The sequence below is a fragment of the Drosophila navojoa genome, chromosome 2 (genome assembly GCF_054131105.1).
Source record: "Drosophila navojoa isolate 15081-1374.11 chromosome 2, UAZ_NAV_1.0, whole genome shotgun sequence".
Classification (NCBI taxonomy): Eukaryota; Metazoa; Arthropoda; class Insecta; order Diptera; family Drosophilidae; genus Drosophila; species Drosophila navojoa.
The window spans coordinates 31,580,372-31,604,065 of NC_142890.1; the positions used below are offsets into that span (position 1 = coordinate 31,580,372).

The 23,694-nt window shown below is 39.4% G+C and overlaps 1 protein-coding gene across 3 annotated transcripts; it reads left to right on the forward strand.

Moving 5' to 3' along the window:
* The first annotated feature begins 449 nt into the window (after positions 1 to 449).
* Positions 450 to 23,271, forward strand: Cad86C (Cadherin 86C). 3 transcript variants are annotated; one of them, XM_089262591.1, is made up of 12 exons: positions 474 to 636; positions 12,381 to 13,075; positions 13,242 to 13,325; positions 13,378 to 13,503; positions 13,558 to 13,707; positions 13,773 to 13,887; positions 16,171 to 16,363; positions 17,826 to 19,152; positions 19,203 to 19,351; positions 19,894 to 19,984; positions 20,248 to 20,450; positions 20,515 to 23,271. In XM_089262591.1, the coding sequence occupies exons 2-12, from the start codon at positions 12,383 to 12,385 to the stop codon at positions 23,159 to 23,161; spliced, it is 5,778 nt and encodes a 1,925-aa protein (XP_089118717.1). In that variant the 5' UTR covers positions 474 to 636; positions 12,381 to 12,382; the 3' UTR covers positions 23,162 to 23,271. The 3 variants fall into 3 exon arrangements, with proteins under 3 accessions (XP_089118722.1, XP_089118717.1, XP_089118720.1); XM_089262594.1 differs by having other exon boundaries at positions 475 to 636; positions 19,221 to 19,351; XM_089262596.1 differs by lacking the exons at positions 19,894 to 19,984; positions 20,515 to 23,271 and having other exon boundaries at positions 450 to 636; positions 19,221 to 19,351; positions 20,248 to 20,493.
* Positions 23,272 to 23,694: the final 423 nt, after the last annotated feature.

Consider the following 23,694-nt stretch of genomic DNA (forward strand, 5'->3'; position numbering starts at 1 on the left):
CCTTTGCGGCCGAACTCATGAATATCTACGAATTAATGGAAAGTCCAGTCGCTTGTTGTGACCACGAGTGGTAACCATGGCTGTAGACCATACGGCAAGTACCAGAGAGGTCATTACAAGAACTGGCATGCAAATTGCGTTAGGGTGTTTCTTAAATATATTTTTTGGTACATGCCCTAACGCTCATGTATACACTTATTACGAATTGTTTTGATGATGATATTCAATGTCACATAAATATGAGTAAAAGGTACGTATTCCGGGAATAAGCGGTTCCTGCCTTAAGGACGCCAATTAGTCCTAAGCAAGCAATTCATTTGAATTTCAAGCAACTATGAAAGCCATGGCCACTGGCCCTTCCAAGTGTTCCAGTGTGTCCAGTGTGTCCAGTGGGTCGGTTGACGCAGGCACGATTCGTGCTTATTCCAAGAGTAGAAATATTGAATATACCGAACTGGCTCGAGGTTCTCGTGCCTAGTTTGAATCGCAAATCAAAACCGCAGTTATTTAGACGTGGTCAAGAGGCTATGTCAAATTGCACTTCGTTCGGGTGTTTGAAAAGTTTTTATTTATTAGAGTCGCTACGATATAATAAAATGGTATCAACCCATCCGTAATTGGAGAAAGAAATTTCGTGTAAGCGTAAATTTTTAGATAGTTGTCTCCAATACAGATGCAAAATTAATGTGAACATACTACAAACAAGATTGCGCGAATCTTTGCTATATATTTAACTCACTAAATTCTCCAGTGATATATAATAAATCATAATAATCAGATAATAATAATAATTACTGACTTATTGTCAATCAATGAAAAGTAATTTGCTTTTCAAAGACATAAGGTATATTCCCCAATTAGTGAAAATGATTTCGCGTATATTACTGTGTACATAATCCTAGTTTGGATTAGCAGGATTTTCAATGTCCGCTCGTTTGTCTGTGTGTGAGAACACGTAAATGTCAGTATCTGTAAGAGCTTGAAATTATATATATTGGTCGAAATATTCAATACACAAATCAAGTTTAGTTAAAATCCCGGTTGTTTGTGTATTTACAGCATATTCGAGCAATAAGCCATATTCGGTACATATTGTGATTTTCTTTTCTTAGCAGTGAATACTTGTGAGTATTCTCAGATGCAGTGCAGAGTACGCCTTAGTTAATCTCGTATAGACAACACCTAATTCGAGATTCATTGATTACACTTAAAATAGCTCAAGTATATAAAATTAGGAAACGCGCAAGCGAGACATCAATTTTCTGCGTCTTTTAAATTTCTTGAGAGTGTTCGCCTTTTATCTCCGTCAACGCAGAGTAAGGCAATAAATTGAATTGCATAAACTACCGAGCACCGCGTACTCAATTTTTCATTAGATGTGAGTGAGTGAGTGTGTGTATGTGTGCTTGTACTAGAGTATGTGTGGGAACCTCCAAAAGTCGATGCAATTAACCTAAATCTAAATAAACCAATCGTTTGCGTGTAGTTTATTTAGATAAAGTGATGTCTGAGTTTAATTTCTGGTATCTATGAACAGTTGCTTTCTCCTACTCAAGAATTACGTCAGTGCAGATATTTGAGTGTCCCCATATTATGCAAGGGTGTCAAAATTCTCTATTATAATAAACACTTACCAAGCAGAGCATCGCGTGATTTAGCCACTAGATTATGTTTTGCATGCTGAACATATTAAAACGAGAATGTTTAGCAAGTAACAATGGGGAGTGTCCGACTATGAAATACCTGATATACACGCACAACTTCGAATTAATCTTGGTTTTTTAATATACACATATCCATATATACATGTATGTATGTATGTGGGTACGCACCTATGCATGTTCACCCCAATCCTCATTAATGGAAATTATGTTCATCAATATAACAAAGAACACAATAAATAGTATATATGTATATGCATTTAGTTACCAAACCCTCAACTATTTGATGTGAGTTCACTTTAGTTTTGATGGGTGGTATACAAAATGGGTATTATTCATCATCTGTATATTCATGCGTACGCATGTTTTATTTATTTTACATACCAATTCTGGTGACAATTCTGATGATATTTAATGACACTTTATAGTCATTAAATTATATTATATATTATTCGAAATCCCATACAAAACTTTACTATTTCACATTTCTATTCGACTGAGCTCCATTCTCTTATTAAATATGTGTATTCAAACAAGGCCGCAATTACCGCCGTTCCCAGTTCCCAATGCATACCCAATTCCGGGTATAAAAAGTTTTCAGCGGAAAACCGCAGCTATAACCATGTTAATATTTGTGCACATACTTAAAGTATACAAAATATTCATATATTGCATGCTAGTGTGAAACCCTTTAAGGGAAAACTTTTAATCTGAGTATGCTATAAATGAGCGGCATAAACCAGCTTGGCATTTTTGGAAATGGTAAGCAGCTTAGTGTACTTTATTTATTGTCTTACGATTAGAAATAGCTTGGAAATGTATAAGGTCTGCTCATAGGAAATCGATTAGCAATAATGTGTTTCCAAATGTCGCCATGCAATGACCACACGAAGAGTTGGCAAGGTCAGGCTAGCCCACCAGACCAATTAGATTCATATCAGAAATACAAAGAAATAAGGTTATAAAACGATTTTCGGCTTTTATCGTCGATGACAGTTATTTTCATTACTAAAACCCAAAAATATTTTCTACATAACCTGTGCTAGCACACATAGCAAACAATAGATTTATACATCATTAATATATAATTTTCAATTCGAATTTTCTCATGATAGATTGAAGTTTCTCACATATTCGCAATGTAGGACATCCGACACTTAGAATGTAAAGATTCCTCAAATCGATATTCATACAGGCTTTGAGATGTTATTCGATTATTTTATGAATAAGCCAGTGAACTGTGAGATTAGCCTGATGTACTCAACCACAAGTCTCCAACTTTAAAACTGCATTAATATAATATAACAATATTCAATATTTTTAAGGAAAAGTCATGGAGGGCAACTAAAGAAATATCCTGGTATTAAGTCATTGAAAAACCAAATTGATTGATTATCTGAGAGGATAGAATGAGAAACTCTGAAAATTTTGAAATTCATTAAATATGTTAACTAATTTAGTTAATACTATTTATATTTTATATTTAACAAACATCAAATTTCCTTTTAAAAATATTTCGTATATAGAACAATTTAAAAATAAAACTAATTTAAAATCCGTATATTGATTAATTTAATAATAAATTTGATGTTTGTTAAATATCAAATATAATAGGCTCATTGTCTATATGTATATCTAATTATTCTATGTATTCGGATATGCTTACTCTGAAATTGTGTAGAATTGCATCATTTATGCAATTATCCGTGCATCCTTAAGCCTGTGAAATATTTTACATAGCTGTACACACATACATAAGATCATACAGGGAAGAATGTTGAAATATACACCGAACCTGTGACAGATGCTGCTCAATTTCTCAGTCTCAGGCTTTCAGGTATATACCTGGTGACTGGTTGTTTAAAAGGAAGCTTGAATTTGTATCCAGTATGAGACACTGGATACTTTGTACATAGCACTCAAATGAGTGGTTTTCTTTTTTTTCTTAATCATGCCTTTGTTTATTCAACATTCGAGCATACATACACAGAAACCCACACAAACCACGCAATATTATTATTGAAGTCGACAATGTTGCAGAAAATATTTTTTGTTTATTATTCTCTGCTGTAAACTGTTTTTGAACCTTTTTTGGTTGCTCAAATAAAGAGAAGAAAATAGAACTAGCTGGCAATTATGCCATCGGAGAAGAGCGCCGGCAGTCGCAAGAAGAAGAGCGCAATGCCGTCTGCTCTCACAAATACTAGTGCACCAAAACCGGCTTTCTATATCTGTGTGTGGCTATGGGGCCACTCCACTCAACTGAGGCTCTATCGGTAACAGCTGCACCTCAGTTTGAGTTCCAGCTCCAGCTCTAGCCACAGCCCCAGCCCCAGCTCCAGCTCCAGCTCCAGCTCGGTCTTTATGCTCGCTTTACCTTCAGTACCATTTCAACAACGATGCGGAAAACAACAATCAGATCGTAGTCCATTTTGTAAAAAGCAAACCTGCTTGGGTCCATCGGTATAATTTAGTCTTGCAGTGGAATTGATTAATAAATGTATCTCAGTGTGGAACAGTGAATGAAAGTGTATCTAAACTCTTTATATACAATATTACCCAAAAATGTTCATGCTTTGCAAACCATATTTGTGTATTCACAAGTTTCAAAATACTTCCTTGTTAATGTGGAATCAATCTGATGGATTCTAAAGCCATCCAGTTTATTTGATCTATGAACAAGGTCGATTCGGGTTTTTTGAACCGAGAAACGTGTTACGGCTGCCTATGCTCAACCGCGTTGACTAAACGTTACAAATGCAACTTGATTCCTTGATGATATAAATAAATATGTACCGTGCTCCCAGGCGAACGTAACATCGACTCTATATAATAAATAAGTAAAAGAAAAGTGAAGCACCAAGGCATCTGAGCCACTTGACTATTGAAATGAAATTCACAAATATTAAGCACGTTACAAAATAATATCTCAGTATGCAGATGGGAAGTAATCGACCTGACTTGTTTTAAGCCTCAACAATTTGGCATCTTTCGCAGAGATTAAAGGTAAATTATCTTATACAACAGCCTACACTATCGATAGAGCTAATAATGCGTATGCAACATCGAAATTCAATCTTGTACACAGCTTAGAGCTCGAGTCACGAAATTTAGTAGTCTACCATTAATGAATTCCTTCTGAGGCGATGCCGTGCCCAAACCACTCCTTAAAACTGCATCGCGGTTCTGATACTTAATGCTTAATAATACTGGGGAGTAATTAATTTATTAAATACAAAGGAGATAAATTGAGTAAGGTGTAATGGCTTTGTTTTCGAACGAGCGAACAGACCAAAGTAAGTATAACAAGGCAAATGCTGGGGCACACGAATGACAAACTCTTTTGTCAGATACGCATAATCATAACATAACAGAGTTACTAGTGAACAGCTGAAGAAAACGTCTTGAGCACGAACTCAATTGAACTCATTTACTATGATGCATGTATCTTAATGCATCGAGCTAGGGTAGGCAAAAACAACTTGAAAACGACCTTGTCTGACCTACTTAGCTGGCCGCAGTACTGAGGCCGACAGCTGTGCGGTATTTTGAAATTTATGTATGAAGCTTAAAGACGTATTTATATAGCAAGCATTTAATGTGGAACCCCGTGCGTGTTTCGAGTTTTGCAAATATTTTTCCATTTGGCCATTCGACAACGCCAACAGCGCCGATAGTACAAGTCCAAGACCAGGTAAACGAAATCTATGCGGTACGGGCCACAAGGCAGCCACCGCGACTCGCCGCTGCCCGCCGTTGCCAATAGCCAACAATAACTCATTGAATCGCTATTGCGGCACTTTTTCCTTTTAAGAGTGCTTATTTAAGACTTGAGAGCGTCGAAGGGGGCTCCACTCAGACGGTCGATAATGATTTATGTAGCACTTAAGTATTCAAATGTGAAGTCAGGAAGGGCCAAAGTCCTAATGATGTACCCTCATATTAAACGCTGAATACCGTATTTAAAAAATATTCAAAGTGAATAACTCCTTCTTTCATGTTTTGAGATTAATATTGTATTATAATCAGAACGCTTGTCCAAGTTTGTTGTCTAAGTCTTTTGCTTTACTGCATCTAACGAACAGCGTTTGCTTTGCTGCAAATGAATCGGTGATGAACACCCCACTCTGAGGCCTCGCAGACGTTGCTCAAATGAAACAGAAATTGTAAATTTGAGCACAGTCACCAGCCAGAGAAGAATAATAACTACACGAGCTCCACACAACGAAAATCTTAATGTTGGACGCCCACAATGTTATGGTCGTCATTGTCGCTGCTCTGCTGTACGGCAACGAACGCCATCGCCATCATCGGCGCCAGGCAGTCCTCTCCTGCTCCTCCGCGAGTCTAATCCACAGAGCAGCTCAACTACTTTGGCTGGGCTTAAGTGAAAATGATTTTGTACACTATTGATCAGAGTAATTGGGCAAGACAGTGCTTCGGCAAGCCCATAGTCATGACAGCAAATAGATTTTTAGCACAATTCCGCCTCTGTGACCGTTTCCAATCTTTTGCTCTTTCTCTAGGTCGCCTGCCCTCAGTACTCTCGTACTCGTCAGTAACACTGGTTTTTCGCCCGTCTGCTTAGCTTCCTTCCCTCGCAGTCGCAAACGCAGACGCAGACGCAGACGGCAATTTGTAAAATGTGTTTATTGTTCGAGCTGGCACAAGACCCTCGCCTTCATATACACGAATATATGTATATGTACAATTGGAAGATTTAAATCTGTGGTACTTTTTTGTTTTTGTATACATTCCGAAAGAGCACAATTTCAAACATTTCATCCGTCGTTTAAGTCTTGAGCAACTTTTTTATTATTATTTATAACAGTGGCATTGGCTCGTGAAGCATTTCACGGCCTTCCATTATTTCCTGAAAGCCTGAAAGGCACAAGAGGCCATTAGTTAAATCAATTATTGTCCTGTTTGCAATGACCAGGGAAATGAAGCAGCTATAACAATAAAGTTTAGATTGAATTTCCTCGTCGACTTTGGCAGCTGTGAGTCCCTAACCATCGCCAGGCAGCCTGTTGTTAGCGTAAAGCTATCCAGCCGTCCAGCCATCCAGCTGGCTCCTTGGCTCCTCGGCTGTCCCACGCACATTTTTTTATAACTCTTGTTGAAGCTTGTGCTGTCGTTATTGTTGTTATTGCATTCATTTGCGAGTATTTTATTCACTTTTTTTCTGCATTTTAATGCACCTTGGCGCTACTTTGGTGCCCATTCCGTATGCCACCTCCGATGCTAAGAATCAACTCTTCAGAAGAGAAACAAAGCAGCAGCAGCAGCATGACAGCAGCTACGAGCTATGTTTGTAGTACAGAGTATCCGACTGGGACAAATCCTGTACCACATATTGAACTTAAAACGGGTTCAATATATTCCGTCATGAGATTCACAGAGATTAGCAATTGCAGAAGCAGGGGTAAGTTGGACTCCTGCTCACAGTTCACTTTTGATACTCTACATATTTTGTGAGTAAGCCTTTTCCATTTGCTACAGGGTATTGGAATCACGACGCGCGGGTTATTCAAAGTTTTGGCTGTTACAGCCTAAGAGGAAGGCGATGACGGCGTAGATCTGGAGTCTTTTAATGCTTATCATGACTGCGATGATGAAGTCGACGTGGACGTCGACGGTCGACGGTCGACGTTGGCACCGCAACTAATCGAGTGACTTTCTGGCCCTTGTCCAGCCCCCATGGCCTGGCTTGAGGCCCAGCGCGCATATCTGTGCAGTGTTTGTGCATTTCATTTACAATCGACTGAAAATTACGGCACAGCTTGCCCCATGTCTTAGGCGTTGTACGTTGTTAATTATAAATACCGCATAGAATGTTCGTCATGAACAATTCACTTTATCTCATCCACTTTGATTGTGATTAGAAATAGGTAGACATTGACCGCTGCCTGTCCCCCATTAAGGAAACATGCCGAATAAAGAACATATTTTTCATATAATATTGGATCTTATAGAATCAAACGTATTTAAATATATCACATATCGTTCGTCATATGTTTATCTCCATAAAAGGCTGTTTTAAAAGTAATTGAAAATTTAAGCCAATTTTACATTTTTCCCATCAGAAAAACACGATCTTTCTCATAATATAACATAGTTTATTATGATACTCATGTTGGTAACTGAAAATAAAAATTACAGAGAATATAAATAGTAAGATCATAACAGCTACGACTCGATTAATTGGTTGAACATAAATGGTTTAATTGCTTATTTATGATCGAGTACATAGGATCATTGCATATAAAGCTAATACCTTTAATCCAGCCAAGAATTTATGACAAAAATGCTAAAAAAGATCATATTTGAGCTTCGGTGACTACTTGCGAACCAGAAAATTGGATCAAGGATAGATCTGTTACCAAGCTGTCATCCATTGTTTCACAGTGGAAACATATTTTTAATTAAATATTATTTTTGTTCAACAAATTATCGCTCGATCTAGCACATATAACTTACTAAATTGCTACGTGACATCGGCAAAAAGTCAATCCTACATTTATGGATAGCGTACGTTAAGTACTTCGAATTCATTGGTTGTGTATTGCGACTTTAAGACTATAGGATTTATAATACCTATAACATAAAAATAATATTTATATCCAGATCTGATCAACACACATAAGAATTTCGAAGATATCTGGAGTCATTTAAGTTTGGGAACCCAAACTAAGGTATTCTAATTTGCACTGCTTCATATATATACTATGAAGAAACTTTTGGGAACAAATAATAGCATATCCCATAGTCGATTCTTCGAAATTCGCAACCCAGGACACACCCAAAACACACCCGCAGCTGCAGCAATAAAATGTTTAAGCACATATGTATGCCATAAATATGTACATAAATATGCAGATACACACACCGAAAGAGTAGACGGGCATAAGCCCACTGACGAAGTGCCCAGACGCACTGAAAGTCGGATAGACAAAATTCAAAGGCGGACGCGCCCAACAATCCCCCAGCAATGGTGAAGGCAGGAAAACACGGACTGGCATCTATGCAGGCATGGTGAAGGACGGCCATTTCACAAGACGGGGAGGAGGGGACGAGAGCGGCTAAATAAAAGTTGATTACGAGTCTGCGTCGCTGGCTCGCTGCCAGCCATGCAGCCAGCCAGCTAGCAAACCTACCAGGCATAGCTTGCTGGTTATATGACTGGCATTGTCGTGAAGCAGATTAGTTTGCCATCGGGTTCAACTTTATTTGCAACACAAATTTTCATTCTAGTTGAATGTGCAGCCACAGCCGGTCATAGCCACAGCCATAGCCGAACCCACAGCCGTAGCCGTAGCCGTAGCCATAGCCATAGTCATAGTCGCAATCCAAAAACAGACAAAAGTAACACAGCTCACAGCTCATAGCTAACAGCTCTCAGCTCACGAAGCTGCTGCATTTTCCGCATGCAGACCGCGAAGCCAACCTAAAAATTGAACAACGCCCAAAATCTTGTTTTGCTGTGGAGTGAACTCACGATTTTTGGCGCGGTCGCGAAGCAGACCAGACCAACTACAAAAAACAAGAAAGGACATTAATCGTAGCGAAATACAAAGCGCGACGTTCATATCGAAGTTCATATACCCTTGAAAAGATACAAGCACATGTTTCTCAACGTCTTACTCTTTTTATGTATAGCCTATTTGAATGAACTGAACAGACAACTATTTACGGAAATAATAAATATAAATAATGTTGCCAAAAAAAAAAAAAAATGCAAGTATCAGGGCATATAAGAATCTAGAATCGAAGATATTGAGAATCTAGGGTATCTAGAGCATTGTGTGTTTCCATTTTAAGGTTTCTAGTCGGTATCTATCTATTTTAAAATAGCAACATTTTTAAACAGATTGAACTATCACATCTTTAGTTTATTTTTTTTTTTTTTTTTGTTTTACGTTTAAAATGTTTAAAACCCAATAAAAAATAAATTTATATCTAACGAATAGTTTAGTATTCGCTTAAAACTTAAATAATATAAAAAAATTTAATCGAAATAGATGTCCTATAGTATCAGTTAAGACAAGACACCCGGACTTATGACTCTACTGCTAGCACTGATCAGCAATCCTAAATGGATTGATATCAGCTAAAACTTTAAGAATATACATGTTAAGGATCGACCGAAATGTTGATGTGCACAGTCCAGCATTCGCCTAACTACATCGTACCAAGCAGTTTAGCTGGGGATTTCCATTCATATGTATGTTAGGAGAAATTAAACAAATGGCACAAATATTGTTGCGCAACATTGTCGAGGTCTCAAAACCAGTAAACTCGAAAGAGTGGCAAGCAGGGACAGGAAAAGGCATTGCAAGTGGGAATGAGACAAAGACCGAGACTGAAACCGAAACGAGACTGAGACTGAGACTGCAACTGAGACTGGGACTGGGACTGACGCTTTACTTACAAATGAACACTTACACTCCTATGTATCTTATGCTGGAGCCTGTCTAATCCAAATGCGGGCAAAACATAATATTGCAACATACTTGGCCGTAAATTCAAACGACTCAGCGCCAAATGCGAGGGTTGCGAGGGTGGCCACAAGCTGGCTCGTTGGCTGGCTCGTTGGCTGGCTGGCTGGCTGGCCCGCCTCTCTTCAAGTCGACTCCATCCAAATCGACTGACATAACTGGTCATTCGCATGTAGCTAGCTGCAGCTAAGGACACGACAGTGCAGCGCACTGCAGCTGCACAAACTGGAAATTCTCAAATGCAACTAGCATACAAGCCAGACAGACGGTTGTTTCGACGGACAAAACCGGATTGACAATAAGTTCGAGTTCGCAGTTTGAGCAGTATTAAACAAGACGCAAATGGAGATGCAGCGCCTCTATATACTGTTGCCCATAACCCAAACTCTGAGTCAAAGCGTACTGCATAAGAGTTAAGGACCCATCCTCTATGCAATCCCAGATGTATTTATTTGTACTCTTTAGGAGACTTCACCCGGATTTAAATATTCTTAACTTAAATCTTTATTTGTGAACATCAATGTTAATCAAAAAGCGTAACAATTATTCACTTTCGTGAAGGTGTATAAAAAGGAATTTAGATATTACTGCACAGCAGTGCCATAAGTAAACTATCAGAATTTTGAGAGAGTATATTGTACAGTATTAATACCTAGCTTCAAAATTTTCCAGTTGGTCGGTTCCCGTTGTCTAATTTCGCCAAATTGCTTCTCGCTTATTTTTGATAGCGAAGTGAAAATGGTATGTTTCCATCTTAGCAAAATATTTCTCCACTATTGAAACTAGAGAATAATATGATAGATAAATAAAACATCAACACCAACTTTTAGAGGTATATGTAGACCTTTTCTTAATAAAACCAGAAATTGCTCAAAGAATGAATATTCTTCCTTTTGATCAACATTATGGCTATGGCCTTAGCTACAGCAGCTATTTTGTATTTCTGGAAGTGGAAAGTGTGAAGTTTGTTAAAATAAGCCGAAGCGTAGCTCGACTTGTAATACTCGTAAAAAAGGTTCACTCTAAAATACATTTAAGTACCGCTCGTAATTGTTACACATTATTTCACGTTAAGAAACTTGTCGGGCCTGAGCAGAGAAAGACGTGACCACTTAATGTGCTGTGCCGTTCGACTTAATGTCTCAGAATGCGTTTTTGTTTCGAATCGATACATTATCATCAACTATAGAGGAATTCAGTTATTTGTCAAGCAGTTCTGTAGAACTCGCTCATCCGACAGATATGTACAGATGCGAATTCGTTCGATCTGTATTTAGGCTGTGTATTATTTCTTTAATCACGTTAATCACAGCAAGCAAATTAACTTGCGAGCTCTTTTATGAAAGAAAATACATAGTATATATTTGTATGTTTTCAGTGTCGTAAACTTAGCTTATCAGAAAGTAAATTTTTGTTTTGAATTAAAGCAATAAAACTATTTAACTGTCTGGCTGGCAACCGTTCTCGAGGTTCTTGTTCCGCATGCTAGATGATCTATATCAGTACATATGCGGCACAGCGTACGGCATAACCTACTTATTCGAAAGTAGTTTAAGCCCGTTGCTCAAACTAGGTCGTAAGACGGTGTCAACTCCATGTTGAGTGAAATGTAATTGTCAAGGGCTACTATCTTATGGTTTTTTTTTAACCTTACGAAATGCCTTTACATCAATCTCTTGTCCTATAAGAAATAAAATAAGTGTTTTCATTTCACTTCTTTCCTTCTAAATCTACAAAACTTTAATTATTTTGCAACATAAATGACATGATATCAGATTTTAATCCTAAATTAAAATGAGTTTTGGAAAGTTTTAGGAGAAAATGAAAATCATTCATTAATTAACAGAGCGTAATAGTTTATATCACTAGCTTTTATGATATTCAAATGAAAGTATTTATAGAAGATCAATGTCATCCAAAAAATAAATGCCACGCAATTTTCATCGTATTTTATATTTTATCCATTACCAAAGAACCAATTTATGTATTCAAAATAAGGAAAGGCTGATTGGAAATAAAAGCGAAACTTTGAGAATATCTAAATATACTTATGCAAATACATATACTTAAAGTATAATTTTCTTTTGTGCAAAGAACGTACTTAAGGAATGTCTGCAGATTAAAACATTTCTGTTTGGTTCCATTATATTTTATCCGCGCAGTTAATGAACGTGATAAATTGCATGTATTTTAAGAAATATATCTTCGTCTTTCATTGCAGCAATGGCTTCCAGCATTAGCAAAAATTTCCGCAGAAAAAGTCACAGCCTAACACATGAGCCATATTGTGGTCTGAGAACCGCTGCAAGCAACACGATTTCAGATGCTAGCAAGCGAAGGCAAGAAGAATGTTACTATCATCAACCACCTACCTCCCAGCTTCACCTTCAGCCTCAGCCTCAGCCTCAGCCTCAGCAGCAACGTCAGTGGCGGCCAACTTTACAATTTGGCCCATGGCTGAGCGCAATGACCGCCTATCGATTGCTGACAATCAGCATCCTAATTGGAATTCTGTGTCTACATCACGTTCACGGAGTGGATCCCAAATTCGACCCCTCAACGCGGATGAGACTAGTTCTGGTGCCGGCTGACGCACAGGTCGGGTCTGTAATCTACAGATTGCGTGCAACCGACGAGGAGTTCGACTATCCATTGACCTTTGAGTTTATGGGTGATGTATCGTCGTCCACCTTCAAGGTGGAATCGCTTCCATGTACCAAGTACAACTCAGTCTGTCAAGCCAACGTTGTGCTGCAACGACGTCTTGAGTCGGGCCGCTTCTACGATTTTCAAGTCTCGGTTAGGGACACAAATGGTGGCATGGCTACGCAATTGTGTTCAATTACAGCAACCAACTTCAGTACACCGCATGACCTAATATTTCCACATAAGCCGGGCATCATCATGATACCTGAGGTGAGTGCGGATCAAAGATCGAAGTCTTTAAATTATTTTATAAACAGTTTTCCTAAGAATTCCAACTCATTAAATTAGGTACGAGCCCTTTACTAACATAAATACTAAATACTAACATTTACTCATTAATAGTTTAATATGCTTTTTAACTACTTATTTTTGATAGGATGCCAAAAGAGGTACAGAACTTGATTATATAATTGCCAGAAAGAATCCACTTTTTCCAAAGCCAGTCTACCTCGAGTTGTGGGTGAGTTGTATTGGGAGCTCATGAAAATAAATATTAAATTTCTAATCTTTAGGGTTCGCCCTTATTTGCCATAAGACAAAAGATTATATCAGCTGAGACAACGGAAGGAACCGTTTTCCTCTTGGGTCCCTTAGACTTCGAGAAGCAAGCCATGTACCACTTAACAATTCTTGCCAATGTACGTAATTTTAAGGGTATACGATGCATAACTCTAATTTCTATTCCTACCTAGGATGCTTATGCGGAGCCTGGACAAGATGGACGGAATATTGCTGGTATTGAAATCGTTATTATCGTCCAAGATGTACAAGATCAGCCGCCTGTGTTTACTATAGCTCCTCCAGTTACAAAACTGCAATCCGGCATTCTTCCAGGCGATAAGGTAATTTAGAGATATATTACATATCAACTAGAAAATATGAATTTTGCCTAATACTCGAATCCTAGATATTGCAGGTCCATGCGGAAGACGGGGACAAGGGAAACCCTCGGGAAGTGCGATATGGCCTAGTTTCTGAAAATAATCCATTTACTTCATTTTTTGACATCAACGATACAAGTGGTAAGTCGAATTCATATATATTCCCACTATTACTTATTGAGAGAGTAACTACTCTTTAGGTTAGATATAAATATTCTATATACTTTATATTAATATATATATAATCTGAGAATGGATTCGTCTGATGGATTTGATTCATGTATATAAATATTTATGCGAGCCTATTAAATTCATTGTGAGAAGCCTCGAAATGTTTTGAGTAGTTTGAGTACAGACTTTATACATGGTGATGATGATAAATACATGATGTAAAGGCTAACCCCATTAAACAGTCTCAGCTTTTTTGCTAGCTATAAGATGAAATAGAAACAAAAAATCAAAGTTGTTCCCCTTTGAACAGATTCTTATGCGCAGAATATAGTATAAAAAGGAGAAACAATGACATCAAAAAGATATTAGCATAACCACCAGCAATCGAACGGGCCAACTTCAATCCGGTCCATCGCTTGACTCGTTAGATGGCAAAGCCATCTTCAATGTGCGCTGTGACCAAGTTCTGGAGCTGCAATTTAGCTCTAGGCCCCGCAACGAGTTTGCCTTCGCCATCGTCGCCGTCGCCCTCACCCGCGCCCTGACTCTCACCCTTCCCGCCGTCGCAGTCGCGTCACAATGATTGCGGTTAAGCTTCCTTGTTTCGTGCTTCTCTGGTTCATTGCCAGTTTGACGGTAATGACTCTGGCCCAGGCAGTGGAACCTCTTCAGTCGGCTCTCTAGACGGCGGCCTGATATTGCACTGCCGGCAGACGAGGCCCCAAAACACGTCGTGCCTTGGCCCCACTGCATTTCTGTGCATGTGTGCACTTATAAATTTCGTCTGCAGTCCTCGCCCAGCCGCTTTTTAGCGAAAATATGCAATATTCTCGTTGAGTTCTTGAGTATTTCAGCAATTTCATAATTGATATTTCTTGCTTATAAATATAAATTCAGTAGGATTAGCGTAAACCAAGAAACCTGGTCACATTTTTGCAAATCATCTTTACCATAAATTGTATTTATATTTAGGTTCGTCATTCCTTCGGACAGAACAAACTGATATAATTTCCTCACTTCGCGAATGAGTGTAAAAATTAACATTATCGTTGGGTTATTGTATCGACCAGTCAATTATCAAGAGAGCAGAAGCTTCTTCGCAGAGAAAAAACTGTTCCCAGGGCTGTCAATTGAGTTATGCTTGTTGTGAAAAACAGTGGACTTCAATAAATGCTCTATAGAAAAAACAGTATTCCCATTTCCGCAGAACAGACACATGAGCTAGAGGCACAGCGCTTTTTTGCAACTACATGCAGCTAATTGAAGGTGGAATCTCCGACCTCATTATGCCTATCTTCTACTCATCAATTCTGTCTGCCGCACGAAGGAAATTTGTTATTTTTTGTTCACATCTAGATTCTAGAACCAATTCCCTAGCAGAATAATTCTTGATCAGGGCGACAAGCTGAGTCGATTTGGCCCTGTCCGTCTGTCTGTCCGTATGTATGAACGCGTCGTTCTCAGAAGATATAAGAGCTAATTATGTTCTAAAAGTTTAATTACGATCGTACGTCTAGAAATTAAATTATTCAACAAATAAGTTCTCATAATATTGCCAGACTGCAGCGCAACCCAAGCGCAGTCCCCTGTATATGTGAGTGTTTGTGCGTGTGTTTGTTTGTATGCGTGTATGTGTGTGCGTGTGTGTGTGCGTGTGTGTGTGTGCGTGTGTGTGTGCGTGTGTTTGTTTGTATGCGTTTGTGTGTGTGTTTGTTAATTATTATTGAAATATAAGTTCCTTGTAGGGTTCAGGGGATCTCGTAGTCGAACAGTCTCGACTAGAGTCTGAGATAGCCCATCCCTTGTTGTCCAAGCCACATTTATAAATTAAATGAATTAATGCATGTGTTTTTTATGTGTCACTGGGTCAAATTTTGAATTTATAAAAGGCTTTTCGTGTTTCTTCTTGATAGATTAAAGCGATTGAATCATCTTTCTTAAAATGTCAACTTATCGGCAACGTTAAGTACAAAGAAAGAAAACAAAATAATGTAAATAATAACAGTATTTTAAAAGTGAGTTCAGTTCATCTTTTATGAAAGGAGTAGGTAGACATGGTAGCAATATATATTCATTGTGGTATATCTAAGAACAAATTAAACATCAGATTCGAAGCATTTCCTTTTTGAGCTGTCCCTCCTGGGGCATTCTTACTACTCGACTCTGTTGCAAAATGGAATCAAATTTTGAAGAACGATTAGAGCATCTTTCGAAAATTCATTTTAATTTAAGATACATTACGTCATATTGCAGGTGAAATTTTTTTAATGAGACCACTCGAAGACATTGCAGCAATCACGCATGCGGGCGATCCCGTCTTACTCACTGTAATTGCGGAAGAAGTCAAAGTCGGTCGTGACGAACCTGCAGCGATGGCTTCCACAGTGCAATTGGCGTTCTTCCTACCGGACCGTACCAACTCGCCTCCTTACTTTGAAAACGATCAGTAAGTATTCGATGCTTGGAAAGGGATAGAATGATCGCATATTCATATATACTTACAACTCTTTCTTTGATTGGCATTAAAGCGAACATTTTTATAATCTTTAAAAAAATAATGATTTACTCAGACGCCGAACAATGATCGTTATATTTAGGATGATACAATTAATGTAAAGTCAGAGAGTGTTTGAAGAAAACAATTTATATGTATTCCTAATCAGAGCAAGAATCAGTGTAAAAATCAAGCTTATCAGCGTCTCTTCCGTTCTGAAAACAAATTTAAATATAAATATATATAAATATATATGTATATATATATGTATATATATATATATATATATGTATATATATATATATATGTATATATATATATACTCAGTAGCCAAATGAGAATATTGGTTTTGTAGGATATCTATTGAAGCTTGAATTGAAACGTGAATATTTACTTAAAATATATATTTTTATCCCTTAACCCATTGAAAATGGGAAATCAGGGTATAATGGTTTTGTTGAAATGTATGTAACAGGCAGAAGGAGGCGTGGCAGACCCCACAAAGTATATATATTCTTGATCAGCACGACGAGCTGAGTCGATTTGGCCTTTTCCGTCTGTCTGTCTGTCCGTCCGGCCATCCGTCCGTCCGTCCGTCCGTCTGTCCGTATGTATGAACGCGTCGATCTCAGAAGATATAAGACCTAGAGACTTAAACTATTTTTTAAAATGTCCGTATATCGAAAGTCAGTTAAAAAATTATATCTCCTACATCATTAAAACTACAGTGTCCAAAATTTAGATATATATTAAGACGCATTTTATACGGTATACGGTATACACATACATTTATACATCATGATTACGTTCTGAAAGTTTCATTACGATCGTACGTCTAGAAATTAAATTATTCAACAAATAAGTTTTCATTATATTGCCAACACTGCAGCGCAACCCAAGCCCAATCGCCTGTATATGGGTGTGTGTGTGTGTGTGTTTGTGTGTGTGCGTGTGTGTGTGTGTGTGTGTGTGTGTGCGTGTTTGTTTGCATGCGTGTGTGTGTGTGTGTGCGTGTGTATGTGCGAATTATTATTGAAATATCAGTTGCTCGAAGGGTTTAGGGGATCTCGTAGTCGAACAGTCTCGACTAGAGCTTTCTTACTTGTTATACATATATGTATGCACGTATACTCTAATGGTTTACAACTAGGAACATAATTAAGATTTTCGAGTTATTGTTGAATTTCTTGATTAATGTATCATAGATCGCAATTCATATATCCTTCCTGACAAATAAGATTTTGTAGCGTGAATGAGCATTATGCAGTCGGGTGCTACCAAGGTCAACTTTTCAGAGTGCCACAGAGCCTTGCCAATGTTGATTGAGGAAACCCACCCCAAAGTAAATGTCTGGAGCTGTTCATAGAACAAGTTTCACTTTAACATCTTAATATGCCTTCTTGTTATATTTAAGCTACGTCACAAGGGTTGACGAGAACGCTTTGCAAGGGACAGCGCTGACGTTCATGGACCCATATGTGCCCAGAGTGTATGACGACGACACTGGAAAGAACGGCGTATTTTCGCTGACGTTGCTAAACAATAATGGAACGTTTGAGATCACACCAAATGTCGCAGAGCGGAGCGCTTCGTTCCTTATTCGTGTACGAGACAATTCGTGGCTGGACTTCGAGCAAAGGCAATCGGTTCAGTTTAAGATTCTGGCCCAGGAATTGGGGCCAGCCACAAATCTGTCGGCCATGGTTAACGTCACGGTATACATAAACGACGTAAACGATAACACGCCTGTCTTCGATCAACCGGGCTATACGGTAGAGCTGCCGGAGAACATGACGGTAGGCACAAAAGTCGTGCAGGTGCACGCAAGCGACCTCGACACGGGATTGGGTGGAAAGGTGCGATATACAGCAATCCTCGGATACCTTAACACTTCTCTCAACCTGAATGCGGAAACCGGCTTGATAACTGTAGCGACCAACAGCCATGGATTCGATCGCGAACTAATGCCCGAGTATCACCTGTATGTGGAGGCTCGGGATATGGACGGTGCTGGAAATCGAGCCCAGGTTCCCCTCATCATCAAGCTCATTGATGTAAACGATGAAGTGCCCGTCTTCGATAAGGACTTGTACGAGTTCATACTCGCAACCGACCTAATGGGCTTTACAACCAGCGCCTTCATTCATGCCACTGACAAGGACGCAACAGCGCCGAACAATGAAGTGCGCTACGAGCTGATCAACGGCAACTATCAGAACAAATTTGTACTGGACAAGGTGACAGGCGAGCTAACGGTCCGGGAAAAGATAAATCTGCGTTCCAAAAAGTACGTCAGTCAGCGAAGGCGTCGAGATGTTGACGCGACGCCGCCAATCGGCAATGAAGACGATTTATTCATACTGACCGCTCGAGCCTACGATCTAGGAGTACCAGTGCGTTCATCGACCACCTCCATACGCATTTACCCACCAGAGAGTCGCAAGCGCATTGTGACGTTTGTGGTGCCTGGCAGCAAGCTGGACAAGCGCAAGACAGAGGAAACACTATCGGCGATAACGGGCGGAAAGGTTTACATCCATGAAATACGACCGCTAAGGCCCGAGGAGCCGGGAGCTAAAGACATACCCAATGACAATCCGAACATCAAGGAACGGAGTGTGGTCACGGCGACCGTGCTGTACGACAGCTCATCTGTGGTTGACATCTCGCAGATACAGCAGCGACTCTCGCAGCACAATAACTCGTACTCAATCATGCCGGAAGACACAACGCGGACCGACGTAAGTAATCCTGTCTATAATCCAAATACTAATACCCTGTTTGTTAATAGACTCTCACTCCCTTGCAGACGCAGTATAAGGCCGAAAATAAAGTTCTATTTTGGCTTCTCATACTACTGGCCACCCTGGTTGCCCTAACGATCCTGATTCTTCTACTTTGCTGTATATGCTCCTGGTGTCCTCTGTATGGCGCAGCAACGTAAGTAAAATGTGCAGCGTAATGCTTAGAAGGGGAATTTTTTTAAAGAGAATCCTATACTTTTATCCCTTGCTCCTTGAATCGGTAACTTAGTCTCGGTATTTGATTCGACACTGGAGGAGATACCATTTAAAGCTATACGAAATGCCAATACGCTTTTTAAGCACTCAAAGACGTTCCGCATTCCAAGTCGCGTGCATTAAACTTTTACTTTTCAAATACTTTAAAAATTCTGTACACTTAAAAAAAAGTAGATAAAAGATAATATTCATATGAAATTAATAACGTTAACTTTTTGAATAAGGAACAAATTATTATTCATATATTCTAAAAAATAATTCAAGAAAAGTATCTAAAAGATTTTACCATCACTGGGTATATTTTCCAAATAAATAATCACTCTAGTATCGTACCAAAGACTAAGTACAGAGATCAATATAAAGAGGAAAATATACATAACAATATATCTTTAATGTGCATATCATTATTAACTATCGGAACACCACTCATTTCATATCTAATCGTATACTCTTTTCTTGTAGCAAAAGAATAGTTAATATCAGTAGAACTGAAGACGATGTACATCTAGTGCATAGAGAAATGGCAAATGGAAACCATACAAAATCTGTTCAGGTAGATTTTGATCGATTTCAAATTATTAGCATTTCGAAACATAGCCAACATTAAACACTTCAAAATGGCACTCTTTAGTTTTCAATTAAATATCCAAACATTTTTATTTCCATCAATAACCCTTTCATAAAATTCTTTCAATAACTGCCAATTATATCCGATTTTTATTTTCAAAATTAAACTATTTATATTCATTTAAACTATTTTTTTTTTTAAAATAAAGTTATTGGCTTACATATAATGATGTCCTAACCAACTTTCAGGTCGCAGAGTGGATGGGAAGACGAGAGGCTTGGTCCGCGGATAAGCCATCAGATACACGTACAAAACCTACCCGCTGGGAGTTCCGCGATGGACGTGAACAGACTGAAAACGTAGAAATGCACCACGCAGGCGTCAACACTGATGCTGATGCAGTCCGGCACGCAGCGTCTGAGGAATACCAGCAGAGACGAGTCCGCATTAAGTACTGCCAAAGTCTTCCAATCACTTATGGATTGCAATCACGAATAAAATTATTTTTATTCTAGAAACAGCAATACAGCCAAAGAAGATACACATAGTTTCCATAATTCTAGAACCAATTTAATAAACCACCGGGACGTATATATTGAGGACGTAATGGACGACCAGAACTTAGTGCAAATTAAAGAAGAGTTGTCACGCAACAAACAGAACAGACCATTGGAGCACAGTCGCTTGAAAAATTACGACTCGGATGCCAGACAAATCGACGATGACTCCATGCGAAGACACGAAATCGACAGGGGAAGCGACATCGACTTTAATACTGCCCAGAATAGTCTGAAGAATAAGCGCGAACTTTTCATAAAAGACGGTAATGTTGAGATCCTTCAGCTTATGACACGCGACAAGACTCGGGACGGAGCTGCACTGGAAGATGACAATATCTACGTCAATGTTCCCGTTAAGTCATCTGCGAACCTCTCGCACCCACAGCTGCTGATGGTGGACAACACTGGCAAAGAGATCCTGATGCGCAGATTTATTGAAGAGCAGCCGGATGGGAAGCAAATAATACGGGAGCACTACCATATTGTACCAGGCACTACCTATATTCAGTCAATGCCAAACGAAATACAAGGATCAACACTCAAGGGCGACACTTTTCCCCTTGGCAAATCGGGACCAAATAGTATTGTCTACTCCCAAACCGAGCCTGAAGTTAAAGTCATACACACGCAATCAGTTCAGGGTGCGGAGGACATAGCCCAGCTCCAGCCTGTCGCGGCGAGTCAGTCGCTTACACAAGAACTGGAGCACTCACTCAAGCAGCAAAATGCGCTTTTGCGTCAGATATTGCTGGAAAAAGAGAAACTAGAAACTAGATATACACAGCACGAAATAATCTTAGAAACACAAAGTCTTCCGGGCCAGTCGATGGCGATAGGGACCCAAACTGACTGCGACGCTGGCACCCAAACCGAGCAGACCGAGAACTTCAGTGCCAAGCAAATGGTCCACTCGCAGGCCCAAGTGGGCTCTACTCGTCGGCGAGCGCGCAGTGAGAATGACGACTCGCTCTCGGAGGACGAATACAAGTACGTGCGCTTTAGTCCCCCCAACAGTCCCGAAGGTGTGTATTGGATAAAGCGGCATCAACCCAAAAGACGACTAAGGCTGCGCGGCAGCTTGCAGCCTCAAAAGAGAATCGTCATGGTGGAAGAGGTGAAGCGCAAAATACGAACACCCATAAAGGAGGAGGACGAAATGCACGAGAAGAAGAGGCGAATGCCACCCAAGAAGCCACTCCGCGAGACAAAAACGAGTATTCTGCGGAAGCAGCTGAGTGACGAAAGCCGAAGAAGTGATGTGGCCAAAGAGTCGAATGGCAAGCACAAGTCTGAAGCGCTAAGCCGCGAGGTACTTATGGAAATATCGGACTCTCTGGATGAAAACCGAGGTCCCAGATCGCGCCGAAGTGAACATTATTACGATAACTTTGAGGGCGAAGTCGACGAAAATGACACTGAATACTCAATTGATTCCGATGACAATGAGATTGTAATTAGAACCAACTCAAACTTATCAAGCTATGCATATCCACGAAGTGTCTACACTAGAGCGTCTCGAGACCCTGGGTGCCATGACCCACAAGCTAAATATTCATCCCACCAAAGTAGATCCGTAAACATTTCTCCACCTTCTGAGCCAAACGAAATACATCCAGAGGCAAGGCCCAGACTTTCCCGTCGGGACAGTTCGAGGCGCAGTCAAAACTCCCGAAAGCAAACGTCGTCAGAGCCCCCGCACCACCGTACTTTAGTTTCAAAGTACGACTTGCAAACAGTAAAAAATGACATAGACCCACATCATAGCTCAGCTGATATAAGTGGATCAAAGCAATCGCTTAACGATCGACTGTACCAAAGTGAAACCGAACTGGCTGGCCGCGATGAATCAACTTCCCGAAATGTACCAAAATATATGGAGTGGTATTATAGTAAGAAGAAACCGTCTGTCAGCGGTCGAACTTCAACTGAGTCATCGAAATCTCAGATGTCGATCAAAAAGAAAACTTCTGCTCCAGAGAAACGTACGACAAAAACGAGAATGAATTCGAAAGTCGAAGATCAGGCATTAAATGATGAGGCAGCAAGATTCAAGCCGGAGCCCGCGCCACGAAGATCTCCACCAAAGGGCACTCGGCTGCTAAAAGAGGACAGAGCCTTGAATAAGCAGCACAAACCCAAAACAGAGACTGATACAAATCATCCGCTGCTGCAGCATTCGGAGCATCGTTTCGAACGGGAGAACGCTCCGGAAGTGCCACCACCACCCACCAAGCTGCCACACTATATGTATCCCGAGACTCCACCACATGCGGCACCACCGGACAACGATCAGCATTCGCAGAAGCATAAGCCGAAGCCGTCTCCTATTAAGGAGAATGAAGTAAAGCTGACGAAGGCAAGAATAAATCTTTACGTGGAAGATCCCAATACCGCACACCTCCCATCTCAAGCCCAAAAGCAACTGAATGCATCCACTCTCGAGGACGACCACGACTCGGGCATCGCCATGAACTCCCTTATGAATAGTATGGGACGCAGGAATCCTATAGCCGAAAAGAAAAGTGTCTTTTCGATTGCATATGACGATGTGAGCCGCGTTAAGAAAATAGCATCAGGCGGAGAGTCTCCACAGTATTCATAAAAATATACATTTTCAATTTACAAATATATATATACATATATATATATATATATATATATATATATATATATATATATATATATATATATATATATATATATATATATGTGTGTGTGTGTGTGTGTATGTGATAGCCTCTAAGGCTTTTAATCTTTGAAGCAAGAAATCGTCACACGATTTACTGCAAAACACTTGTACAAAAACCGATCCCAAGTGCTCGACTCACAAATTATATTGAATTGTACATATGTATGTATCTATACAAATATTGCATATGGATAAGGGCGGGCAGACCTGTTGATATTAAGGATTATTAAACCGTTTTTACTTTGCGAAAGGCATCCAATAAATACTCGAATTACATCGACGACGACTCTTTAATATTAGTTACTACTAAATACTTTTCACTAATGATTTAATCTCAATGGTTGAGCGGCAGTTGCTAAGAAAAGATTAAGCTAATATATGTATTTTGATTCTCATACTGAATGATTCATCTTACCATTGTAAAGATGATTCGTACTAGAATTATT

Bases quoted from the DNA above. Each gene is read 5' to 3' on its own strand.
- Cad86C (XM_089262591.1), top strand. From the start codon at position 12,383: ATGGCTTCCAGCATTAGCAAAAATTTCCGCAGAAAAAGTCACAGCCTA. The intron at 13,326-13,377 runs GTGAGTTGTATT...TCTAATCTTTAG, and splicing joins CAGTCTACCTCGAGTTGTGG to GGTTCGCCCTTATTTGCCAT. The intron at 19,985-20,247 runs GTAGATTTTGAT...ACCAACTTTCAG, and splicing joins ACCATACAAAATCTGTTCAG to GTCGCAGAGTGGATGGGAAG.